The sequence below is a fragment of the Lingula anatina genome, chromosome 1 (assembly GCF_051362555.1).
Source record: "Lingula anatina isolate TDL-2025a chromosome 1, LinAna3.0, whole genome shotgun sequence".
In the NCBI taxonomy this organism is placed as follows: Eukaryota; Metazoa; Brachiopoda; class Lingulata; order Lingulida; family Lingulidae; genus Lingula; species Lingula anatina.
The window spans coordinates 65,538,504-65,559,958 of NC_141767.1; the positions used below are offsets into that span (position 1 = coordinate 65,538,504).

The window sequence follows — 21,455 nt, forward strand, 5'->3', positions numbered from 1 at the left end:
ATATTTAAATACGTCTTAGCAAGCATTTTGTTTTGCCATTACATCATAAAGAGCAGCATTAAATACTTATTGCTTATGTTTTTGAATCTCTGTAATTTTTATTGATTTTATCCAGAAAAAGCAAAAATACACACAAAGCTAAAGTCATTGTTTTGACAATCTGCGCACTGTTTTAGCAGTTTCCCGGATAATTCCAAAACACTTCCTGGTATCTGCAAGCATGGACGCGGAAGTTGGGATCTGGAAAGAAAAGTGCCATAAGTTGGAAAAACAACTGTCAACTTTGAAGAAACTTGCACATAAAGGTAAATTAATTATATTTATCGAATTCTGGAAATGGCAAAGTTCGCTTGCCACGGAAACGAATTGAATTCCATGAAGTAATTCGTAGATTGTCTTCTTTGCCAGTACTGAGTCATTGACATTGACTAATAACTCCCTCTTAATTCTTTCAACTTGAAGAAGATCAACATCAAATATAAGGCGTGATGAGAAAATATATTTTGTTTCGTGTACATATATTTTTCTTTATTGATCTGCATTGACAGTCACTAGTGGAGCCTAAGATATGCGAACTTTGTCTAATATGGGTAATGGGTAACATGCAATTGATAAAATTGCTACCCAGCATTATCTGTTAATTCAAATAAACTTTACATATCCATGAGTATCAGATACTGCTGACAAGTGTATAATTATCATTCAATGATACAAGCAAGCCCTCTTTTTGGTGTCACCTTGCCAAAAGCAGGGCACTTTCCAAGAAGCCCATTTGAATACTAGTATTTACATGTACATGTACCAGTACTTATATTGTACATGTACCAGTACTTGTATAAATTCTTGGCACATTCTTGTCAGCATGGTCAGTATTCTTGAAAATACAAATGAACATAGTGGCGAGAAGTCTTATGTTGGAGTTCTATTATCTTCCTACTTTCCACTAAATGAAAACATCATTGGTGTCATGAAGCTATCCTTGTAAATGTTCATATTCAAATCAACACAATCATTGCGGTACATAAAATGCATTATCACTCGAACTCCGATTTACAGTTACTAGTGAGCCAAATAGTACATATCAGAAACTAAAATATATAGGCATGCTAACACAGAAACATCATTTCATTCTATCATGCAGAATATTATACTTACTAGTAAGCATGCATTCATGCTTACTAGTAAGTATAATATTCTGCATGATTACATTTCCATAGATAAAGAAAGGCTTAGTTTCATCATGCTTAAGTCTCTAAATTAATGACAATTTAGTGATCATATAGGTAGTATATATAAATTTCAGAGGTTTTCATTTTTATATTTTATTCATGAAGAGGAGCATCTTAAATGGAGTTTTGAATGAATGACATGGATTATCAGAAGTGTACTAGCATGCTTAATTACTATTGTTCTCAATCTGCCATATATGAGTCATCTGACAGAAATACACTTCCTTGACTAGTTAGAAATTCTTTATGTTTGCTTTATTTATAATATTATAGTGATGGGTATATTTTATAAATAAAATCTAAGTTTTCTTTTAATACTCTAATTTTATATTTTTCAAAGCTATAAAAAGTACTCTGTAAGTTAAGAGTCTTCAATAATTGTTTAGCCTTCCCAAACTTCCTGTAATAAAAATGTTAGTTGTGTCATGAAGGGAGATAAATCACAACAATAAAGCACATATACCTGTTCATAAATTCTTTTATTGTATTTTCATCTTCTCGCAGCTATTGCAGATTATGATGACCTGCATTGCAAATACAAGGACAATATAACACAGGTAGGTCTATAGTGTTTTCCTTTTGAGTTTTGATGAATGATAAATTACTAGACTGACTCTTAACTAAGGTTAAGGAAATGTAAAAGATTTAACATTTTTCAGCAGATGTATCATCAAATTGATTCAAAATATAATTAAATAAAACTCAAACAATCTAGCTATTTGACTGAAATAAATTTCATCTTAAAATGAGCCAGCATTGATAAGGCTTTGTTTTCTTATATACATGTATGTACCACCACAGTGCTAAATAATGACATTTATTTTATTAGCAATATACTAATATAAGTAATACCTCCTGTACTTACTGTGATGTAAAAATGTAATTAAATTTTGCGAATGGCATCAGTGAAACTGATATTAGTAAATTCAGGGATTGAAGATGCATGGAAAAGGAGAGTGCTTCAACTGTTGATTGTATGTACTGGTAGTAGATGTTAGGTTGTCTTTGTGTAAATGAGAAATTCCTTATTCCAGCTAAAAGAAGTAAAAAAGACATTAGCAGAGAGAGAAGATCAGCTGAAAAAGTTACAAGAATGTAAGTACATATAATTGAAATACCCAGTTCCTTCATCTTTGTCATGAAAATCTAAATAATAGTTTAATCAGAGGGACCTTTAATAAAAATGTCCATCATCGGCCAAATTTCGAAAGTTATACTTGAGTTTGTCCTATTCTTTTAATTGTTATGCAATATTATTTAAGTCTGTTTAGATCAAGGAGACATAGGCTTCGTTCACATGGAAAGTCTATTTTCTAAAAATCTATTTTCTATTCATGGTATATCTTGTGATCATGGTCTGTGCCCTGCCCGCGAGCCAGTTACTATAAGTTACTATAAGTAACTGGCTCGCGCTGCCAGTAATTACGCCGCGGGATATTCAGGGTACAGACCATGATCATAAGATACCACGAATAGAAAATAGATTTTTAGAAAATAGACTTTCCATGTGAACAAAACCATAAAGAGCCTTGGTAAGTTTTCAGTATTTTTGTGAAATTGATAGAATAAGTAAATATAAGAGAACCTGAATGCCTGTTTTATACTTGTCAAAGAAAAATGTAAATTTTTTATGCTGTTTTCCAGATCTTGAGCCTGTCTACAATGAATATGATGAGATAAGAACAAAGTATCAGATTGAGCATGAATGCAGGGCCGAGGCAGAAAGATATGCCTCAAAGGTATGAAGTATGCTTTAATGGAATGATTATAGTATCATTTAAATTGTAAAAATATATTCATTTATCATTATCTTTTTTTCCCAAAGGAATAATCAACAAAAATGATTTAAATGCATCTTTGACTATTATATGCTCTCAGATGGTGTTTACCTGCTTGTTGAGGTAACTAAGAAAATATGTAGTGTGCTGTATCTGGGCAGGTAAGGTTGAATGATGTTGTATTGTTTGTGTTTGATGTGTAGTGTAGAAATGCCCCTATTCCCCTTCTGTTTATTAGTACCACCAGCGTGTACGCTGGCGGTACTCATGGTTTTAGTCCCGACCCGTCTCGTCCGGCTCCGCCGGCTCCGTAAGCTCCGCCGGCTCCGCGTACTGGCGCCGGATACAAGTCACCGTTACCGCTTCTCCTCCTAGACCGCAAGGACCCCTGTCCCCATCTCTTGGATTTAGGTCACATATAACCTCAACTTGAACCCCCAGGTTTTTTTGTCTCAGTCGGTACATTGACCTGGGCGTGACGCTCCTTGAAATGCACCCTTGTCAAAATTTTTGAAAATTCAATGCCAATTATCTACCCTACGGAAGGAATTATGGGAAAATTTTCTACAGACGGCTTTCCAAAAGTCATATGTGTAGATTTCAAATATGCCCTTGGATTTGACCTTTGACCTTTATTTCAAGGTCAAACGGGCCAAAATTTTCAAAAAAATGAAATTTTTTACGAAAAAAAATATTATTTGCACTGTTATTCAGACACTACACAGACTTAACCAATAATAATATTGGAAAGTGTTACCCTTTGGGTCATCTTTCATCTCTGTGAATTTGGGGTCAATCAGTGCATTTTCACAGGAGTAGCGGCCATAAAATACCGAAAATGAAAACTGTCTCTAATTCGGGAACCGTTAATGCTAGCGACCCGTTCTTTTTTGCATTTTGTAGAGCATGTAAAGCCCAACACTGAGAGTGGTCTCCGTTTTTTTGTATTTCATACGGTTTTCGTGTTATGCTGTATTAAAAAGTACTTTGTGGTGGCACATTTTTGTAACTCAGAATTGTAACATTTAGTCCCTTATATCTCCAAAACTGGCAGAGATAGGTCAATAGTTATTATTTAAGTTGAATAGGAAGTCATTTACTTGCAATCTAGATGTGAGCTTGAAATTGACCTTTGACCTACTTTTCACCATGAACTGAACTTTGCAAATTTTTGTTCCCTTTTATCTCCAAAACTGGCAGAGATAGGTCAATAGTTACTATTGAACTTGAATAGGAAGTCACATACTGGCAATTTAACAGTGACCTTAAAATTGACCTTTGACCTACTTTTCACCATGAATTGAACTTTGCCAATTTTTGTTCCCTTTAATCTCCAAAACTGGCAGAGATAGGTCCATAGTCACTATTAAACTTGAATAGGAAGTCACATACTGGCAATTAATCAGTGACCTTAAAATTGACCTTTGACCTACTTTTCACCATGAATTGAACTTTGCCAATTTTTGTTCCCTTTAATCTCCAAAACTGGCAGAGATAGGTCCATAGTTACTATTGAACTTAAATAGGAAGTCATGAACTGGCAATTTACTGTGACCTTTAAATTGACCTTTGACCTTCCTTTTACTATGAACTGAACTTAGCAAATTTTCGTTCACCTTTATCTTCAAAACTGACAGATAGGTCCATAGTTACTATTGAACTTGAATAGGAAGTAATACACTAGCAATCTGTGACCTTGAAATTGACCTTTGACCTACTTTTTATGATGAACTGCTTTTTGCATGTTTTCTGGCCTTTAAATCTGCAAAATTGGCAAAGAAATGTCCATGGTTGCTATTGAACTTGAATAGAAATTCATATACTATGATATTGAAATTGACCTTTGACCTACTTTTTCACCATGAACTGAGCTTTGCATATTTTCTTGCCTCTCATATCTTTAAATCTAGCAGAGATGTGCCCATTGTTTCCCCTAGGTTTTCTCTTTTGTCAGCATATATGCACCATTGACAACACATTTCAAGGAAAACCAATAGGCCTTTTGTCTAGAGAATACAGTAGTGAGCAAGGGTAGGAAAATGCAAGTCAATTTGAAAATCTGCTTGATTGTATCATTTTTAGTTATATTTTTTGCATATTTTGAGAACTCTTGTTGATTGCATCTTATAGAGCTTGTCAAACACCAGACTGGTGATGGTGTCCCTTTTAGGAGGGGGGGGGGGGGGGTCCATACGAATGCGCTTACTCCAGCTGGTGGTACAATATCTGGAGGCGGTATCGCCTCTCTGATCCTCTAGTTTCTATTGAGATTGTGTTCAGTAAATTTTTAGGATGATGCACATCTGTCTGTTCAGTAAGTGTTTTGTTGTCATGGCAACTGTTTTTAAATGAGTGGTTTAGACTGGCCAGTATTGCATGAAGAATTACTAATAGTTATTTTTTCAAAATTTAAAGGATTTGCTTCATACCGTCAGAATGGCTTCAACGGAACATATTCTTCAGAAAACATGCCCAACTAACGATATTTTTATCCAAATACACAAATTAAAAGCTCATTTTGTAAATTTTTGGCTTTAAAAAACATCCTATTTGCTCGGCCTGGGAGTTAATGAGCTACGTGGTCACGTGGTCCGATGACGACAATCGAGCCACCGGAGAACAGAGCGTGCTTAGCTGTCAAACTGAGCTGCATTGTCTACCTGTAAGATGACTTCTCTGGCTTCTGATAAAAGTTTATACTCATTCAAATCTCTTACCCGAGGGGTCTAAATCCTCGTGAAGCTGTATAAAACCATTTCCCGTCTAGTCATTTTTTTAACAAGCATTTCATTATGGTTATCCCAAGTTGTATAAAACACTGCATTTGAATCAGTTGAGGGAAATGTTGATTATTGCATATGAGGTCCATGTTATTTGTGAAATTCAATTTATTTTATTAAACCGCTGACACTCCGTCTTGCATACTTTTATTAAACTGAGGTAAACAATGCCCGTTACCTTTACAAGTCCTATCTTAATCATCCATCTAACTGGAACTTCCTTTACCTTGGCAGGGTTAAATGGCATTCAATTTGTCTTGCTTATATCGAATGCACTCTCTATCTAAGCTTTACTCCAGTTATCTCAGGTAAAAATCTACCTGTGCGTTAGTTACAAAGCGCAGCTCCCGTAGACCTGGGGGTACTAGATAAAATCTGAACACCAGGTTTATCGAGGAGCTAGAGAAAGAAAGGAAGAATTTTTCCTGCACAACTTCATAGTAATTTTAACACGGACTTGATCCAGCTTAGACCTCCAAACTAACAGGGTGACATGGGCAATTTTCACAAACAAATCATAAAACTATATTTCAGTTAACCGCCTTTAAAATAAATATACCGTTCTGGGTAAATTAAAACAGTTATTAAATCGCGAGAATATTTTTGACTTAAATGATGATTTTATTATTAATGGAAATTAAGCTACTATATGAGGTACATTTGCTGTGATTACGCTGCCCTTCATGTTTTGCGTAAGTCTACATTTTGCTGTATGTGCTTGTAATTTTTTTAAATATGTGCGTACTATTTTTGCAGGTCTGGTTACCCCCCTGTTATGTGATGAGAGTATAAATATGGCAATTAGTTCCTTAGCTTATTTGAATAGAATTGCAGTGTAAAATTTTCAACAAGATGTTGGCGAAATAGCCCATTACTCTTTGTAGGTATTTCCCCCGTCAAAGTTTGTCTAAAATTATCTTTCAATCTTTACTCTTTCAAAGACAGTATAAAGTTACCTGACATATTTTCGTGTAAACTTAATGACAAGCCAAGTGTCTCCAGTTCATTCCGTACTCAATTTTACCCAAGCAAATTTTTTTCTTGAGTAGATCTTTATAGCACAGTGTTATAAGCTTACAAATTTGCAAAAAAAAAATTGCGTACTGACGCAGAATTTGCGTTTCAAGTTATAAAATAATCAATCTTTTAAATTATTTAATATTTCAGATGAAATAATCTTCAGAAACAAATCCTCAAAGCATAAACGAATTAGGATAACGAACCATTTTATTACAGCAGTTCCCATTTTTTCTTTAATATAACGCTCTTTTTCCTGTTTTTCCTCAACACGTTTTCTTCCACGGAAGCTTCAAGATACCCTGAGAGCAATTTCTTTTATTAATGTTCGCGACCGTGTTTAAACTTAATTGTTTAAGTATTGATATTTAACGTCATTTACAAATACCAATAAAAAAAACCCATGAAATAAATGAGATATATTGAAAAATATGAAAGCCCACCAAGACGAGTTTCATACCTGTTATTACCTGGCTTGGGAATTGCAGCGGTGCATAATTAACAGGTTTTATTGTTAACAAGCTCTTGGTCAACTACAATGAATTTAAAAATGCATCAGCAATTAGTAAGCTTGCCAACTGATGACAGTATCTTAAAGACTATCAGCTTTTGATATGATCTAAATCACCTGAGGTGACCGAGATCGCGAGGATCGCAACTATTGTCACCGAAGTTAGTAAGTTAGTCATGGAAGACCGTCACAGATAAAGAAAGATAGTCAAGGAGTGCTGCAATTTTGGTGAATCCCACGGCAACACACTGAGGCATAAAGAAAATTGCTCAACTCCGTTCAACACAACTTTCCAAAATAATTCTGTCTGTTTGCACCATGCAGCTCAGTTGAGTCTCATAGACCTTTATCCCAATTGTCGTCACAGTACCGCGTGACCCAGATCTGTTGCTTCATTTATGCATATTGAGGTGAGGTTTACTAAAACGCTTTTTTACTACTAATAGATTGTTTTTATAATTTTTAAATGGCGGGGATCGATTAAAACATACCTCTAGTGTATAGATTGAGTGTTGAATCTTCAAAATTCGAGAAATGGATTTTTATATGACCATTGTCCTTTAAAGCCTTTAGGGAATGTAGTATTATTATGTTTAATGTGAGAACTGTGAAGCTACTCACACATTTGCGACAAAATACCTGTATGCTAGTGTACATTTGTTGTGGTGTGCCACAGTGGACTGCCTGGCAGCATGCACTGTAATGTGGTATAGTGGTATATCTCTGCACACTGGTTCAGTGTGATGTGTTTTCATATTCAGTTTTGTTATTGACTGAATAAACCCTTTGCATGTGGTTGATTATTTATTGCTTGGATATGAAGCATTAAAAAAAAACATTGAAAAGTGTGATGTTTTTATAACCACAGCTTTAAATTTTATCTCACACTTTCATTGTGATAAAACTTAAAACTGAAGTCAGTGGGTTTTGATATACTAATGAAAATAATAGCAATATTGTAGGTGTCCTATCCAATATTTTTCCACCAAATTGAATTTTTCCTACTCACAACTCACTGTCCAACCTGTCCCTGCACTTGGATTCAATGTTTATACCATCCATTTTAAGGATATAGTAACCCTTTTTTTATCATCCAGTTACCAAAATGAGTTTTTTTCCTGCATCTAATTATTCAATTATGCATCTACTGGGTATCTTTGTGCTGATTTGAAACAATAGAAAAACCCTCAAAAATATAAAATATCGATGTTTATATTTCTTGTTGCAGTGTATAAGCATAGGCAACTCAAAACTTTAATCGTCATTTTCACACCTTTCTATTTTAAGGTGAGATAATGAATGATTATTTGGGACTTTGAGCTTCTTCTTTGAAAGGATGTACTTTGATTGAGGGTGTAGTCATGTTATTTTCTGAAACTTTTCTGAACTTGGAAAGACATGTAAGATTGAAATGTTATTCTGCAGATCAACAAGGAAAATACCAAGTTGAAGAGAGAAAGTCAGGCTTTGTTTGCTAAACTTGGGGAGATGCGTATTGATGTACTGGACATTCCCATAGATATTGCTGAGGAACCAACCAAGGAGAATGAACTTCAGTTTGAGGAATACAATAAAAAAATTCAAGGTAATGCCATTAGGATAGTCAACCATGCTTTAAAGAAGGGATTGCACCCCCTGGTTTATTTCTGTATTTCATGAATTTCAGAACTTTTTTTTTTTTTTTTTTTTTTTTTTTTTTATAAATGAAACTGTTCTCCCTGTTGTGTTTTTATCCATCTTAAGTCAATACATTATCAATAATGTCATTTACTCTAGAATTGGAAGAAAAATTGGCAGCCATGTCTCACTCTTTCAAAGTGGCAGATGAAGAAAAGGGAATAGCAGAAGAAAAACTTCAAAAATATAAGCATAAAGTAGGCACGAAATTTATTATTATTATTATTATTATTATTATTTCTGTGTAGATTCAATACTTGTGATAATACCTTAGCATCTGTTTATAATGTCCAGATGGGGTGATTTTGGATGTACACTTTGTTATAACTTGAGTCAGGTTTATATTCTCAAGTTTTACTATTAATCATTTTTTTTTTTTTGGAAGTCTCTTGAAAAGAAACATTTTTTGTTATTTTCAAAAGCAAAATATAATCTGAAAAATTAATAAATTTGTGTCTTTTACAGTATGATGCAGAATTGCAGACTCATGAACAAACCAAAGCTTCTTTAGAAGAGCATATTGAAGCAATCAAGCAATTGGAAAATGGTGAGACACACATACAACAATGCACTGTTACATCTCTGTTGGGATCTTTTTGCCTATGCATCCACACTACCCCCCCCCCCCCCCCCCCCCAGTAGATACATTCAATAACATAAAGTTTACAAGTTTAATGTTACAGTAGTATAAGCATGTTCTGTGTTAACGTTGCAGTGTCCAAAGTGGCATTACAAGAATATGAGGAACTGAAGGCAAAGTATGACAAAGAAATGGCACTAAAACAGGCAGCTGAATCTTTTGCATCTAAGGTATTTTTAATGATAATACTCAGTATACCTAACTGTGTCTAACTTTTCTAAATATTGATAAACAGAAATGAATCAATAGAAATAAATAAGTAAACAATTAATAATACTAAAATGATAAAAATGAAAAGATATTGTTAAAGCAAAAAATTGGGATTTTGTCACTAAGTTTTTTAGTAATGCAGAAAAGTCTTTTTCATGTTGTTGAACATACTAGGTTTGACTAGAGGTTTTAGTTATTTATAGACAGCCTGAGTATACTTGACCTGTTTTATTCAATTAACCGTTGTAGTTGCATGCACAATCTGCTGTTATAAAAAGACAAAGTGCTGCAATCATCAGCTCCTCTGCAGCCAATGAACAGTTGGCTAAAGCCATGAATGAAATAGAAAATCTCACAAGACAGTTAGAAAGCATTGAAGAAAAAAGCAAAAAAGAGGTAAAATATCTTTATTATATTCAATGGTAATAATGTTGAATAATGATAACCTTTTTAATACATTAATCAATTTTTTCTTAAGTGACTGATGAATTTCAAGAGTACCCAGTAATACAGCATTTTTAAAGAAATTATGTAACACAGTCCTAAAGAAAGTATTTTCTTATTAAAATTACAGATTGATGATCTCAAAGTTGCATTGGAAAAAGCTGGAAATGTAGAACACATAGAGAAGCTGGAGGAAAATGTGTCTTCTTTGTCAGAACAAATTGAAGCAATGACTGAAAAATTAGCAGTTTCAGATAACAAAATAATGGAACTTGAAAGGCAGAGTAAGTTTTCTTTTTGTTGTGCTGTTTAATTTCAATCAACCATACAATAAAATATATGAATGTGAAAAATTTGAGAAAGCTGGTTGATGTAAGTTTCATGTTTTGTAAAATCAAGGACGTATATTCAATATACGTCCTTGGTAAAATGTACATGATAATCTATGCAGTTTACAAATTTATCAAAAATTCATACATAATGCAGCATTATGTAGAACAATGAGTGACATTGTTTTTATTTAAAATGCTCTGATGGATAATATATATACTGTATTATGATATAACTCATAATCCCTCGCCATTTCAGAGGCTGCTATAGAAAGTGAGTTGAGGGCTGCTGAGAAGAAACTTTCTCCTTCCATCCCTCCACCACCACCACCTCCTCCTCCTCCTCCACCAGCCTCACATGTCATAGATGTGTTCCGGTAAGTTGATTCCACTGCATCCATAGTCATCTGTATAAGACGTACTTAATTATGTAACTGGATATTGTAGTATGTCATGATCATAATTTCAGTATGTTAAGTTAAAAAAATATAATTTGTTGTTTTTGTTCATGTTGTTCCCTAATTTTAATTCAATATTTGTAAATTGTGCAAAAATGTAAATTCTGTTAATATATGTAGCATATTCTATTAAGTGTAGCATGGTGAATTCATTCCTATGAGCATTGCCAAGTCATTTCTGTTGTTAAAGGGATAACAGCTATTCATTTTGGCCAAAGTATGGATTTTTCTGGGTTAAACAACAATTTTCCCATAATAACCAATGATAAATTAATCTGTTCCAAGATTTGAAGTTAGTCCTCTTTTTTTTTTTTTTTTGGTAATAATAGATTATTACAGAGGGTAGCAATTTATGGAGGACATGCAGTCCTATGGCAAGCACAGATTCCAGAATTATTGTGATAAATGCTGTTTTGGTGGTAAATTAGAGTGTGAACTGTTTACAATGTACCGTATTTATTGTGAAATATGGATCTCATACAAAAAGTTGTTATCCCTTTAAAGAATCTGAAAGAAGACAAAAGCACTGGGCTATATATATGCATGAATAAACTTAATATAATATAATTTTTTCAGCAATATTACCAAAATGATAAGAAAAAACAAAGAAGCAAAAGGATTGGTGCCTACAGGTGCAGATAAAGAAAAAGCCGGTAAAGGATTCATGGATTTATTTTCAAGCCACACATTGTCAATTGTATATGATGTTGTACAGAGTACATACAAAAATGTATGTTTGCATTGGGTATTTAGCAAAATAATTCACACAGCTGCTTAATATCTATATGGTTTGCAAAGTTAGCTTACCTGTATAGCGATAGATGAAAAGTAATTTAACATTGCTGTTTTAGGAAACGAGGTGTATGCTGCAGCTATAGATGAAATGATGGAGAGAATAAAAAGAGGGAACCTACAACTGAAACCTATAGCAGCACCCAGAGTAAGCTCAGAACTAAACACCTTTTTATGGATACACTCATCTACTTTTTATTTTAAATGAGGTCCTTAGACCAAAGAAAATAGTTTGAATTTTTTTACAATGTGTGTAAGATAACCTCTTCATGTGCATTCATTTTTCTTTATGGTCCTTTATTGTGTATGTACACTAGCTCTATTGGTGAGAAAATCCTTAGAAAGTTTTTTGTCATTGTCAATTACAGCCAAATTAAAACACAAAAAATGTCTGACATTTTCAGAGTTCTACGAAGAGGGCCAGTAAACCAACTGCCATGGATGAAATGCATGGCTTGCTGGTGAGTATTTAGAGAAAAATGTAGTAGGTAGCATGTTGGCAGTTTTTTAAGATATACTGAGTTGAAGTGCCACAGATAACAATGTACTAGTAGTTTAGTACCTTTGGTTTTAAATGCAATGGCAATTACTCTCTGTGGTGAAGGGGTAAAATATCAACACAGTAAAATATCCTCTCACCATACAATTGTCACACCCACTTAGGAACATTATCGTGTTTTGAATGGTTCTTATGGTTATTAGTACATATCTCAGAATTTTTTATTTTATAGGTCAAACTGAAAAGGACAAATTCTGAAAGTGAAAGTAGGGCAAGAGCAGAGGAAGAGAAGGGAACAGAATTGTCCCAGATTTTACTTAGAAGGAGAAACAAGACAGAAGGATCTCTTCCAGAAATCATGGAAGAAGTGAAAGAATCTGAGACAGAAGGTGGGAGTCGTTGATAAAAAAGAGTGTGTAGGTTTGTTGCTTTTTCTTTCTTGGCATGGGATTAGGGTTACAGTAGACATAGTGTAGCTCTTTTTTAACATATTCAATGTGTTTCAAATGTTTATGAAACTCTTTTGTACCAATCAGCACAAGTATTTGGTGTCCACTCTGCTTGATCTCAGCACTGCAGTCACTCTTGTCTGAAGATATTTTTGACCTGTAACAAAACTGTCTTTGTGACATGTTGAATTCCTTTTTTCTAAATGTAGTGAAACGTCCTGAGAATGTTTTACTAAATAGATTAGATTATGCTATAAGTAAAAGGTAAAACATACATGTATGTTGAGCTTTGAATTTTTTTTTCTTTTTTATTGAATTAATTTTAAAATAATCTAATGAATAAAATATCTTCTATTTCCTGTTTGTGTTCATTCGTTTTATTTGCTTCTGTGCTTGTAGAAATAGATTTCACAAGAAATATAACTCATTTTTTTAATTAAAAACTTAAGTGACATTGTTGGTGACTGTTTGTATTTATGTAAATCCATCGAGAACCCATACACTTTTAATTAAGCAAGCCATTTAAAAATCAGTATTCACATGGGATAGCTTTAGTACTTTCACAGCACAGTAGTTAAACTCAAAATATATATTTTATATCTTTTCAGATCACCATTTGGAAATCAGTGTTGAAACTTGAATATGAGAATGTATGTAATATCTTCCACATGCACCAGTACCTTACATTTGCATTTTGTAAATTAAAATTTAAATGTCTTTTCAGATGCAGTGTTTGGATAGGAAGAGACTTACCTCTACACTATGGATTTTGATTGACTTTGCAGTCGAGGGATGTGTCTATGCATATTTTTAAAAGCATACAAGTGTTGGTCATATTTCAATTAATGTTCTCCAAAGGCAATACGTAATGTATGCAAAGATTAATAGATTTTGTTTTGTAACTTTTTATCTTTTTTTTATTTAGTCTGTGCTTACACTTGTGTCTCAAGACATATAATGTCACAATTTTTTTTTAATATGTGACCACTTGCCATGCTCAACAATCACATTTTGACGCAAAGTGTAAATGTGAGAAATGTATGAAACAATTTGTTCATCTTTAGTGTAAAGAGAAAAATGGGAATTAATATATCTGTTGAGCTAAGAATTCGGAAGAATAATCATTTCTAAATAAAAAAGTTTATGCAATTGACAACAGATAAACTTATTATTTTTACTTTTCACAAAAAAAAGCTGAAAAATAGAATTTGTTTACAAAAGCTATATGTTATAGACCATTGGAAAAGAAAAATAATGGAGGCATTTACAATAAAAGATTGATATGGTGTCTAGACTGTTTATTCCATGTTTCACACCTTTACTGATATTTGAATTTCTTAAATGAGGGAAGTGTTCCTTGGTTCCCAGGGTTGCTCATAGTGCAATGAGGTTCTAAAATTGCTATCTCAATATACTCCTTGAACATTATGACACTTGGTGCCTTTATCAGTTGTTCAAAGTGTTAAGACATATATATATAAACAAATTAAATGCAGAGTGATTTAAATAATGAAATAATTTAAAATCCTATTAGTTATCTTAAAGTGAGCATTAATTCTACAAAATTATTCAATTTATTATAAAGTTATGAAGGGCAAAGTTATGTAGCATTTTAGATCATTGTGATACATTCCAGTTATACCAGAATTACATGCATGTGTATGTGATGTCACTATATTAATTATATCATGGGTAGATGAACAGAAAATTGTAGTGTATATTTTTTGTGTTAAAAAAATGAGATGGTATTAGGAAAATCTTATCAAGCATATGACTGTAATGTTAGTTGGAGAGAGTTTGCAAACAGTGTAAAATATACTTCTTTTAGTCAGGCTGCAACTCTTTGAAAACTCCTTTGCCATCTATCTTGCCTACATGTCACTGAAACTATTCCATTAAATTTCTTTGTTTCATGTGTGTAATGTGCCATTCTAGTTTAATTCTATGTTTAAACAGCCCACCCTGTATACTAAAAAAATAGCCAGCATTTGGAAATTCAATTATCAAAGATTTGCTGTCAGTTTTTGTTACATAACCTATAATAAACATTTGTATGGTTGCATAATATATAGATCACAGAAAATCCTATATAATATCATGTTTCTTTTGTAGTTGGTTATCAAATTTTTGTTACATTTATGAATAATATTGTCAAAAGTTAATGATTTGTATTGAAAACACTGGTTTCATTTGTGTAATGCTTATAAATTACAAGTCATGTCTTTTATTTAAAATACTATTGCTGCAAAGTGTACTTCAAGTTTGATAAAATTTCCATTTATTACTTAGAAGCGCACTTTTATTCCTTTCTGGATCTCCATTATGATAAAAGTTTGTATTGATGTTCTGTACAGATCATCTTGGATGGTTTTCAAAAAATAAAAGTATAATGAAAAAAAAAAAACCATGAAACTTGCTATTATTAATATCCATATAACCCAAGAGTCCACATATGCATACCCACAAATGCCTAGAACCAGTTTTTCAAAAATGACTTTAAAGCAGCTATGCACAGCCATTTTGTAATATTGGTGTGAAGGTTTTGCTATCCATTTACAAAAATATATAATGTACATACTTGGGTATTTAAAAATAAATTGTCACCACAATGATAAGTAAAAATTTTAAATTCATAAAATGTTTAGAACAAACCATGTAAATCTGACATGTACAGATAACCTGTGTCAGTGTACACATTTTAGTATTAAAATACTGGCAAAATTAGAACAATATTCAAGGAAGTACAATTTGCAGCAGAAAGTGGTTCATAGTCATATTCAACTTTGGATTTGCCAACTATGATTTCCCATTCAATCCAATAGCAATAGGGAGACTCACTTCTAGTTCTGGAGTTATGAGGCCTGGGAAACTGACCAAGACCGACATTATTAAATAAATTGTAAGGCATCCCCATTTCAAACTTGACAGGTATTTAAAGCCCACAGGTAACCCCAGCAGCAGGTTTAGGTTAAAACAGTTACCATTTGGATGAGAGTGTCAAAAGACCAAATTATTTAAGAAATATAAATGGGAAAATGTAAGGAATAATCATTTCTTGCCCATTTTTGACCCACATTTTAGGACAAATAATCACAAGAGTTTGAAGAAAAATGTTGACACTAGGTTGTTGAAGTTGGGCTAATGCCATATGCATGCCAATGCTGTCTTGCTACATGTACCTGTATCTGGGTAATTTGTTTGCACACAAAAGTGAGGCTAGTGGTTTTTCATATTCTATGTAAAACACAAGTTTACTAGGATTCTTGGTAGGTTAAGCTTATAATGACTTTCTACTATATTACAAAGGTTAGAGCAAGGTAACATTGGATCAACATCGACAGGGCTAACATTAGGTTGTTGATGTTTGGCTAACACCATATGCATGCCAATGCTGTCTGGATAGTGTTTGTACATAAAAATGAGGCTAGTGGTTCTTCAAATTCCATGTGAAATGCAAGTTTATTTGCTAAGATTCTTGGTAGCTAATTAAAGAATGATTTTCAATCTATGTCCTTTTGTAAACCAGATTTTGCATATTTTTTTCATTTTATCATGATATTAATATATCACGACTGTTTCCAATAAAATGATGCCACTGGCATAAAGGAAACCCAGAGTTTAATTCTCTCTATCAATATTTACCTAATATATTTGCTGATCTGTAAAACTAACTAAAATTCAATGCTCCCTCAACCAATGAACCCAACATGTTGGTTCTATTTGAGTACTAATTCAATTCAATTAAAGAATATTCTCACTTGATAAATTCACAAAATACAAAATTACTGAATGTGCATTGAATTCATGTGGAATGTAAATTAAGCGCCATTTAATTCACTTGATGGTATTTTAACACAGCTAAACTGGATAAAACATCAAATCAAAGTGAAATCAACCAAGCAATCCAATAAACTAAAATCACCATATCCCACTTAGGATGTCTTTCAGTTAGTATGGAAGCCCATATGTTTACTATTGAGTTTGAACTTAAACCATTTCTGCCAAGCCTAGTGCTAGCTTGGCTGATCTTGCTGTAAAGTATGGTCTTCCAGTTCATCATCAATAAATCCCTCCTGTGTCTCTCTGTCAGGTACACTGCAACTTGAGGTTACTGTGTCAGAGCGAGGCTTACTCTCAGTTTTTGTCACCTCAGACTGTTTATCTGGTGTTACTTCATCATCATCATATATATAACAATCTTCAGTTTCCCTGGCCTCTGTGGCTTCATCTGGAAATGAAAACACTTTAAATATGAAACACAAGTAATACCTTTTAACTGCGGACCACAAATGTAAGTTGTTAAAAGACACTTAAGTATTATTATATCTGATATAACATATTTACACTGACAAACATGCTTTCACTGGCATCAGCACATCAGCATATCCTGATTGACTTTCTTATGATTTGCTTAAAACTTGGCCTGTGGAAAAAGATTCTTTTTTTGTTATCATATGAAAAACTGAAAGATGTCAATATGATTTATATTTCCTCTCTCACCAAGCTCTGTGGCTGGTTGTGCTGGGTCCAGTTCAGTGGAGTCCAGGAAGTCATTGAGGGCATTAGGATCCTCTTCTATGGACACTTCTGCAAGATCCACTGGCTGACCACTATCAGAGCTGGGTTGTCCTGGAGAAAAAAATAACCTCAATAACAAATTTTCCAATGAAATAAAGTTGTTACTTCAATGAAGTCTTTTTTGGAAATGATTTTTTACATAACACTAAAAATATTTAAGTACTTTCATCAATTTTCTTCTAAAAAAAATCTAATTGATTTTTAAAGAAAAAAAAACATTAAAAACAATAATATCTCTCAGATAATTAAAACTGTGCTGCATTGAGCATGAACGATAATTATACTACAATACATCAAAACGTAAAATTAATATTAAAGTAATGCTTACTTTGCATCTGTCCATAAGTCTTGTAGTATTCCATTTCCTCTTCAAATGCTTGCTCATAGGCTTCTTGTCTTTCCTTCATCCTTAACTGACAACTTAGTTCATAATCCCGCACCCTTACAACATGCTCCCCTGCCAGCTTAACTGCATAATAAGATATATAAGTCAAACACTGAAGTTGACATGAAATTTGATACTTTTTTGGTATATTGAAAAATTATCGCAGAACATTGTTTTACAAAATGGCCACAAGCAAAAAAATTTTTACTAACTATTACAATCCATAACAAAATAGCAATATAACAAAAACACCAACTTTATTCCTACACTGAAAATCCTTCACAAGTCCACTAACCTACCTTTCATCTGCTCCAAATCTGCCTTCTTCTTCTCCTTGTACAGTGCCAGCTGATACCTGTGGTTCAGTTTACTCCTCTCCAGCTCCTGCTGCTCACACACTTGTTCCAGGGAAACCAACAATTTTTCCACATCCTCAAACTGTGAACTTAGAGATGCTGGAGAAATAGAATAATATAATTTAAATATGAAATTATCTCTATATAAAATTGTAAATGTAAAAGGGAGCCCTGTTTGAGTATGTTTGATAAAATCAACTTCTGTTAAGGAATAATTTCTACCATGATGTAAAATGTTTTTTCTTTCCGGGTAAAGTTTCATCTAACATTATCTGCAAACTCAGTTATTCTGATACTGACATTAAAAATATATAATTCTTTGATAAAAAAACTATAGTGTAGTATAATATGCTGGTATCAAATCTTGAGTTATTCCTACCAATTTTCCTGCTTATAAGTTCAATATCTTGAACAAGTTTTGGCAAGTGTGACAGCTCCGAATTCAATTGGCTCATGAGGTCTGACTGTCTCTGACATAACTGGTAGAGACTAGTGATTGTTTCATCACATTGCTGTGCTTTTTTGGCATTCTCCTCTGATGCCAGGTGGATGGATGACCAATGTTGTTGGTACCTTAAGAACCACATGTTAATACAACTTAATTTCAGCAATATTGACTTTAGGCTATAAATTGGTAGCATACTTTACATGTTGCTTTGACTATGCGATAGCTACTAAAAACGAAATCTGGAAAGGCAAAAAGTTGGCATTACACTCCTGATGCTAGTATACTTAAATGTAAACTCAGCAGTTATTGTGTTTAAAAATTATAAGTCGACAATACGTAAAACTGTAATATGCCTCTGAATTACCATGTACTAGTAAGAGGGTAAGAGAAACTGAATGAACCTACATGTTGAGAATATCTGCCCCAGCATCATAGTTGACATTATCCTGCAAAGACAGTTTCTTCAATTCAGTTGCCACTCCACTCTGAGCTCCCTCTCGCAATGATTTGAACCTGTATAAAATGTGGGTTGGAATCTAATATAACCCATTTTCTTGTAAATATAACCTGATACTAAATAAACTAAACAGACAAAACATATAACCCAAGTACAATGATGGGGGAAATAATTAAATAAATTACCTTAGTTTATGTGATAAATGAGCATGCTCTTGGCTATGGTTTATCAAACCACAAAGAACATCTCAATTACAACTACCCTACTGTACATCACAGCTCTACAGTATGTTAGAATAGCTGCACGTATTTCAACCCTCTGCTGCCTTTATTGCCTCAGTTTTCGGTCTTACGTGCGTGGTTACCTGCACTGATCACATGTACCTACTGCAGCATACAGACCAAAAACGCAGACGACTAACGACGTACATCTGTAAATGTACGTTTACATGTACCAGTACATACATAACGTTGTGTTGCGTTGCACCCTTAGCTTCATCTCATAAACCATTCGTCTTACCCTGCACTTATATCATTTTGAACGCTCTGTAAAGTCCCTTTTATGGACTTAAATACACTCATTTCTAATGTTTAAACGTTGCCTTCTTCCCTTGCTTGCAATTAGTCATATCAACAGTACATCGTCAGGTGACTTCTCAAGTGAAACGAGTAATTTCTCGACTCCAAATAAAGAAGATCATGTTTTTCTTTTGTAAAAGCATAGAAGTAGAGATGAATTCTATTCAGTGTTAGTTTGTTTTTAGCGTAGTTGTGTCATAATATGTGTATTTGGTTGTATTTCCTTTTTTCATATCTTTTTAATTTATTTAAAATGTGAAACATAAAATATCTATAATATAAAACCGACATTAAAAGAGACGTTTTGCAGACAAATTTGCCGAAAGGGGGCGGTAGTTACGCTCAGAAAAGTACAACTTACAAGCGCAGGAGAGTCGCTAGAGGTAAATCGAAAGTAGCATAGAATAAATTTATCTTTAAATAAATGCTTGAAGCATCAATTGGAAATTAACAAGTAAATATTTTCATAAGTCAGGTTTTTATATTTTTATTGAGAAGTGTGGCAATGCATTTTTTAATTAATTTGAATTAATTTATTAAAATAAATTAAAACTTGCTGTTGTTCGTTCTTTGGCTACTACTACCAGTAATACATATACATGTAAATATATAGAACAGATGTGCTTGATAATGTTACAAGTATACGTGTTAAATTCTTTAACATAATTGTTTATTTGTGTGGGGGCATCATGTGCAGTGCATAAACAGATTCTCCATACTAAGCCTGCTTTGTTTTTAAATCATCAACAATATTTGGTTTATTTTTTAAAAAATATTTCCAGTAGCAACATGTCACAGATTATACTAGTTACAAATAATTTCATCTCTTTCTTGCAAATTGTTATCAATGTAAAAAGAGTTCTGAAAATATTTATACTTTAATGATTTAAGTGTTTCATGCACACATTTTATGTTATAATTAAAATGCAAACTAATATCCCAATTGTAATAAATGTATTTACAGAAATTTTTATTTATAAATAGTTTCAGAAACACCAAAAATATCAATATTGATGATAATATAAACAATTCACATGTTACTGCAAAGTGCTGATTTTGATTAAAAATAAAAATCTAGTGCATAAATCAGTCAAATTATTTTTTTCTTCCTGAACCAGAGCGCTGGCTGGCTGTTTCTGATCCTGGTTCTTTCTTTTGTAGCGTAGTTGTGTCATTATATGTGCATTTGGTTTTATGTGTACTTTTTTCATATCTTTTCAATTTATGTAAAATGTGAAACATAAAATATTTATAATATAAAACCGACATTAAAGACGTTTTGCAGACAAATTTGCCGAAAGGGGGCGGTAGTTACGCTCAGAAAAGTACAACTTACAAGCGCAGGACAGTCGCTAGAGGTAAATCGAAAGTAGCATAGAATAAATTTATCTTTAAATAAATGCTTGAAGCATCAATTGGAAATTAACAAGTAAATATTTTCATAAGTCAGGTTTTTATATTTTTGTATTGAGAAGTGTGGCAATGCATTTTTAATTAATTTAAATTAATTTATTAAAATAAATTAAAACTTGCTGTTGAGTGTTGTTCGTTCTTTGGCTACTACTACCAGTACTACATATACATTAGCACGAAAATCCATGCGTTAGCACTCCTATTGACGATTCTGATATGTACTGGCTGTGCTAACACAGCTGTGTGTTAGCACAGCCAGTACATATCAGAATCGTCAATAGGAGTGCTAACGCATGAATTTTCGTGCTACATGTAAATATATAGAACAGATGTGCTTGATAATGTTACAAGTATACATGTTAAATTCTTTAACATAATAGTTTATTTGTGTGGGGGCATCATGTGCAGTGTATAAACAGATTCTCCA

General features: G+C 33.1%; 2 protein-coding genes across 4 annotated transcripts; one reads left to right on the forward strand and one right to left on the reverse strand.

Annotated features, from left to right (window-relative positions):
* Positions 1-147: 147 nt before the first annotated feature.
* On the forward strand, positions 148-14,101 carry LOC106181006 (shootin-1-like). 3 transcript variants are annotated; one of them, XM_087007889.1, is made up of 16 exons: positions 148-305; positions 1,734-1,786; positions 2,264-2,324; positions 2,874-2,968; positions 8,741-8,900; positions 9,092-9,189; positions 9,458-9,539; positions 9,708-9,802; positions 10,092-10,238; positions 10,417-10,570; positions 10,875-10,992; positions 11,650-11,726; positions 11,925-12,013; positions 12,270-12,326; positions 12,597-12,784; positions 13,538-14,101. In XM_087007889.1, exons 1-15 carry the CDS (start codon positions 221-223, stop codon positions 12,765-12,767), a joined length of 1,542 nt encoding a protein of 513 aa, XP_086864015.1. In that variant the 5' UTR covers positions 148-220; the 3' UTR covers positions 12,768-12,784; positions 13,538-14,101. The 3 variants fall into 3 exon arrangements, with proteins under 3 accessions (XP_086864015.1, XP_086864023.1, XP_086864007.1); XM_087007897.1 differs by having other exon boundaries at positions 12,597-12,780; XM_087007881.1 differs by having other exon boundaries at positions 12,597-12,753.
* Positions 14,102-15,068: 967 nt separating this feature from the next.
* LOC106181081 (dysbindin) lies at positions 15,069-19,734 on the reverse strand. Its single transcript, XM_013565349.3, has 7 exons — positions 19,557-19,734; positions 18,986-19,093; positions 18,512-18,705; positions 18,076-18,231; positions 17,720-17,860; positions 17,314-17,442; positions 15,069-17,041 (listed from the first exon to the last, which is right to left on the reverse strand). The coding sequence occupies exons 1-7, from the start codon at positions 19,616-19,618 to the stop codon at positions 16,827-16,829; spliced, it is 1,005 nt and encodes a 334-aa protein (XP_013420803.2). The 5' UTR covers positions 19,619-19,734; the 3' UTR covers positions 15,069-16,826.
* Positions 19,735-21,455: the final 1,721 nt, after the last annotated feature.

Bases quoted from the DNA above. Each gene is read 5' to 3' on its own strand.
- LOC106181006 (XM_087007881.1), top strand. From the start codon at position 221: ATGGACGCGGAAGTTGGGATCTGGAAAGAAAAGTGCCATAAGTTGGAA. The intron at 10,571-10,874 runs GTAAGTTTTCTT...TCGCCATTTCAG, and splicing joins AATGGAACTTGAAAGGCAGA to AGGCTGCTATAGAAAGTGAG. The intron at 10,993-11,649 runs GTAAGTTGATTC...TAATTTTTTCAG, and splicing joins CATGTCATAGATGTGTTCCG to CAATATTACCAAAATGATAA.
- LOC106181081 (XM_013565349.3), bottom strand. From the start codon at position 19,618: ATGAGTGTATTTAAGTCCATAAAAGGGACTTTACAGAGCGTTCAAAAT. The intron at 18,706-18,985 runs GTAGGTTCATTC...GTGGTTCTTAAG, and splicing joins GGGGCAGATATTCTCAACAT to GTACCAACAACATTGGTCAT. The intron at 18,232-18,511 runs GTAGGAATAACT...CTATTTCTCCAG, and splicing joins ACTTATAAGCAGGAAAATTG to CATCTCTAAGTTCACAGTTT.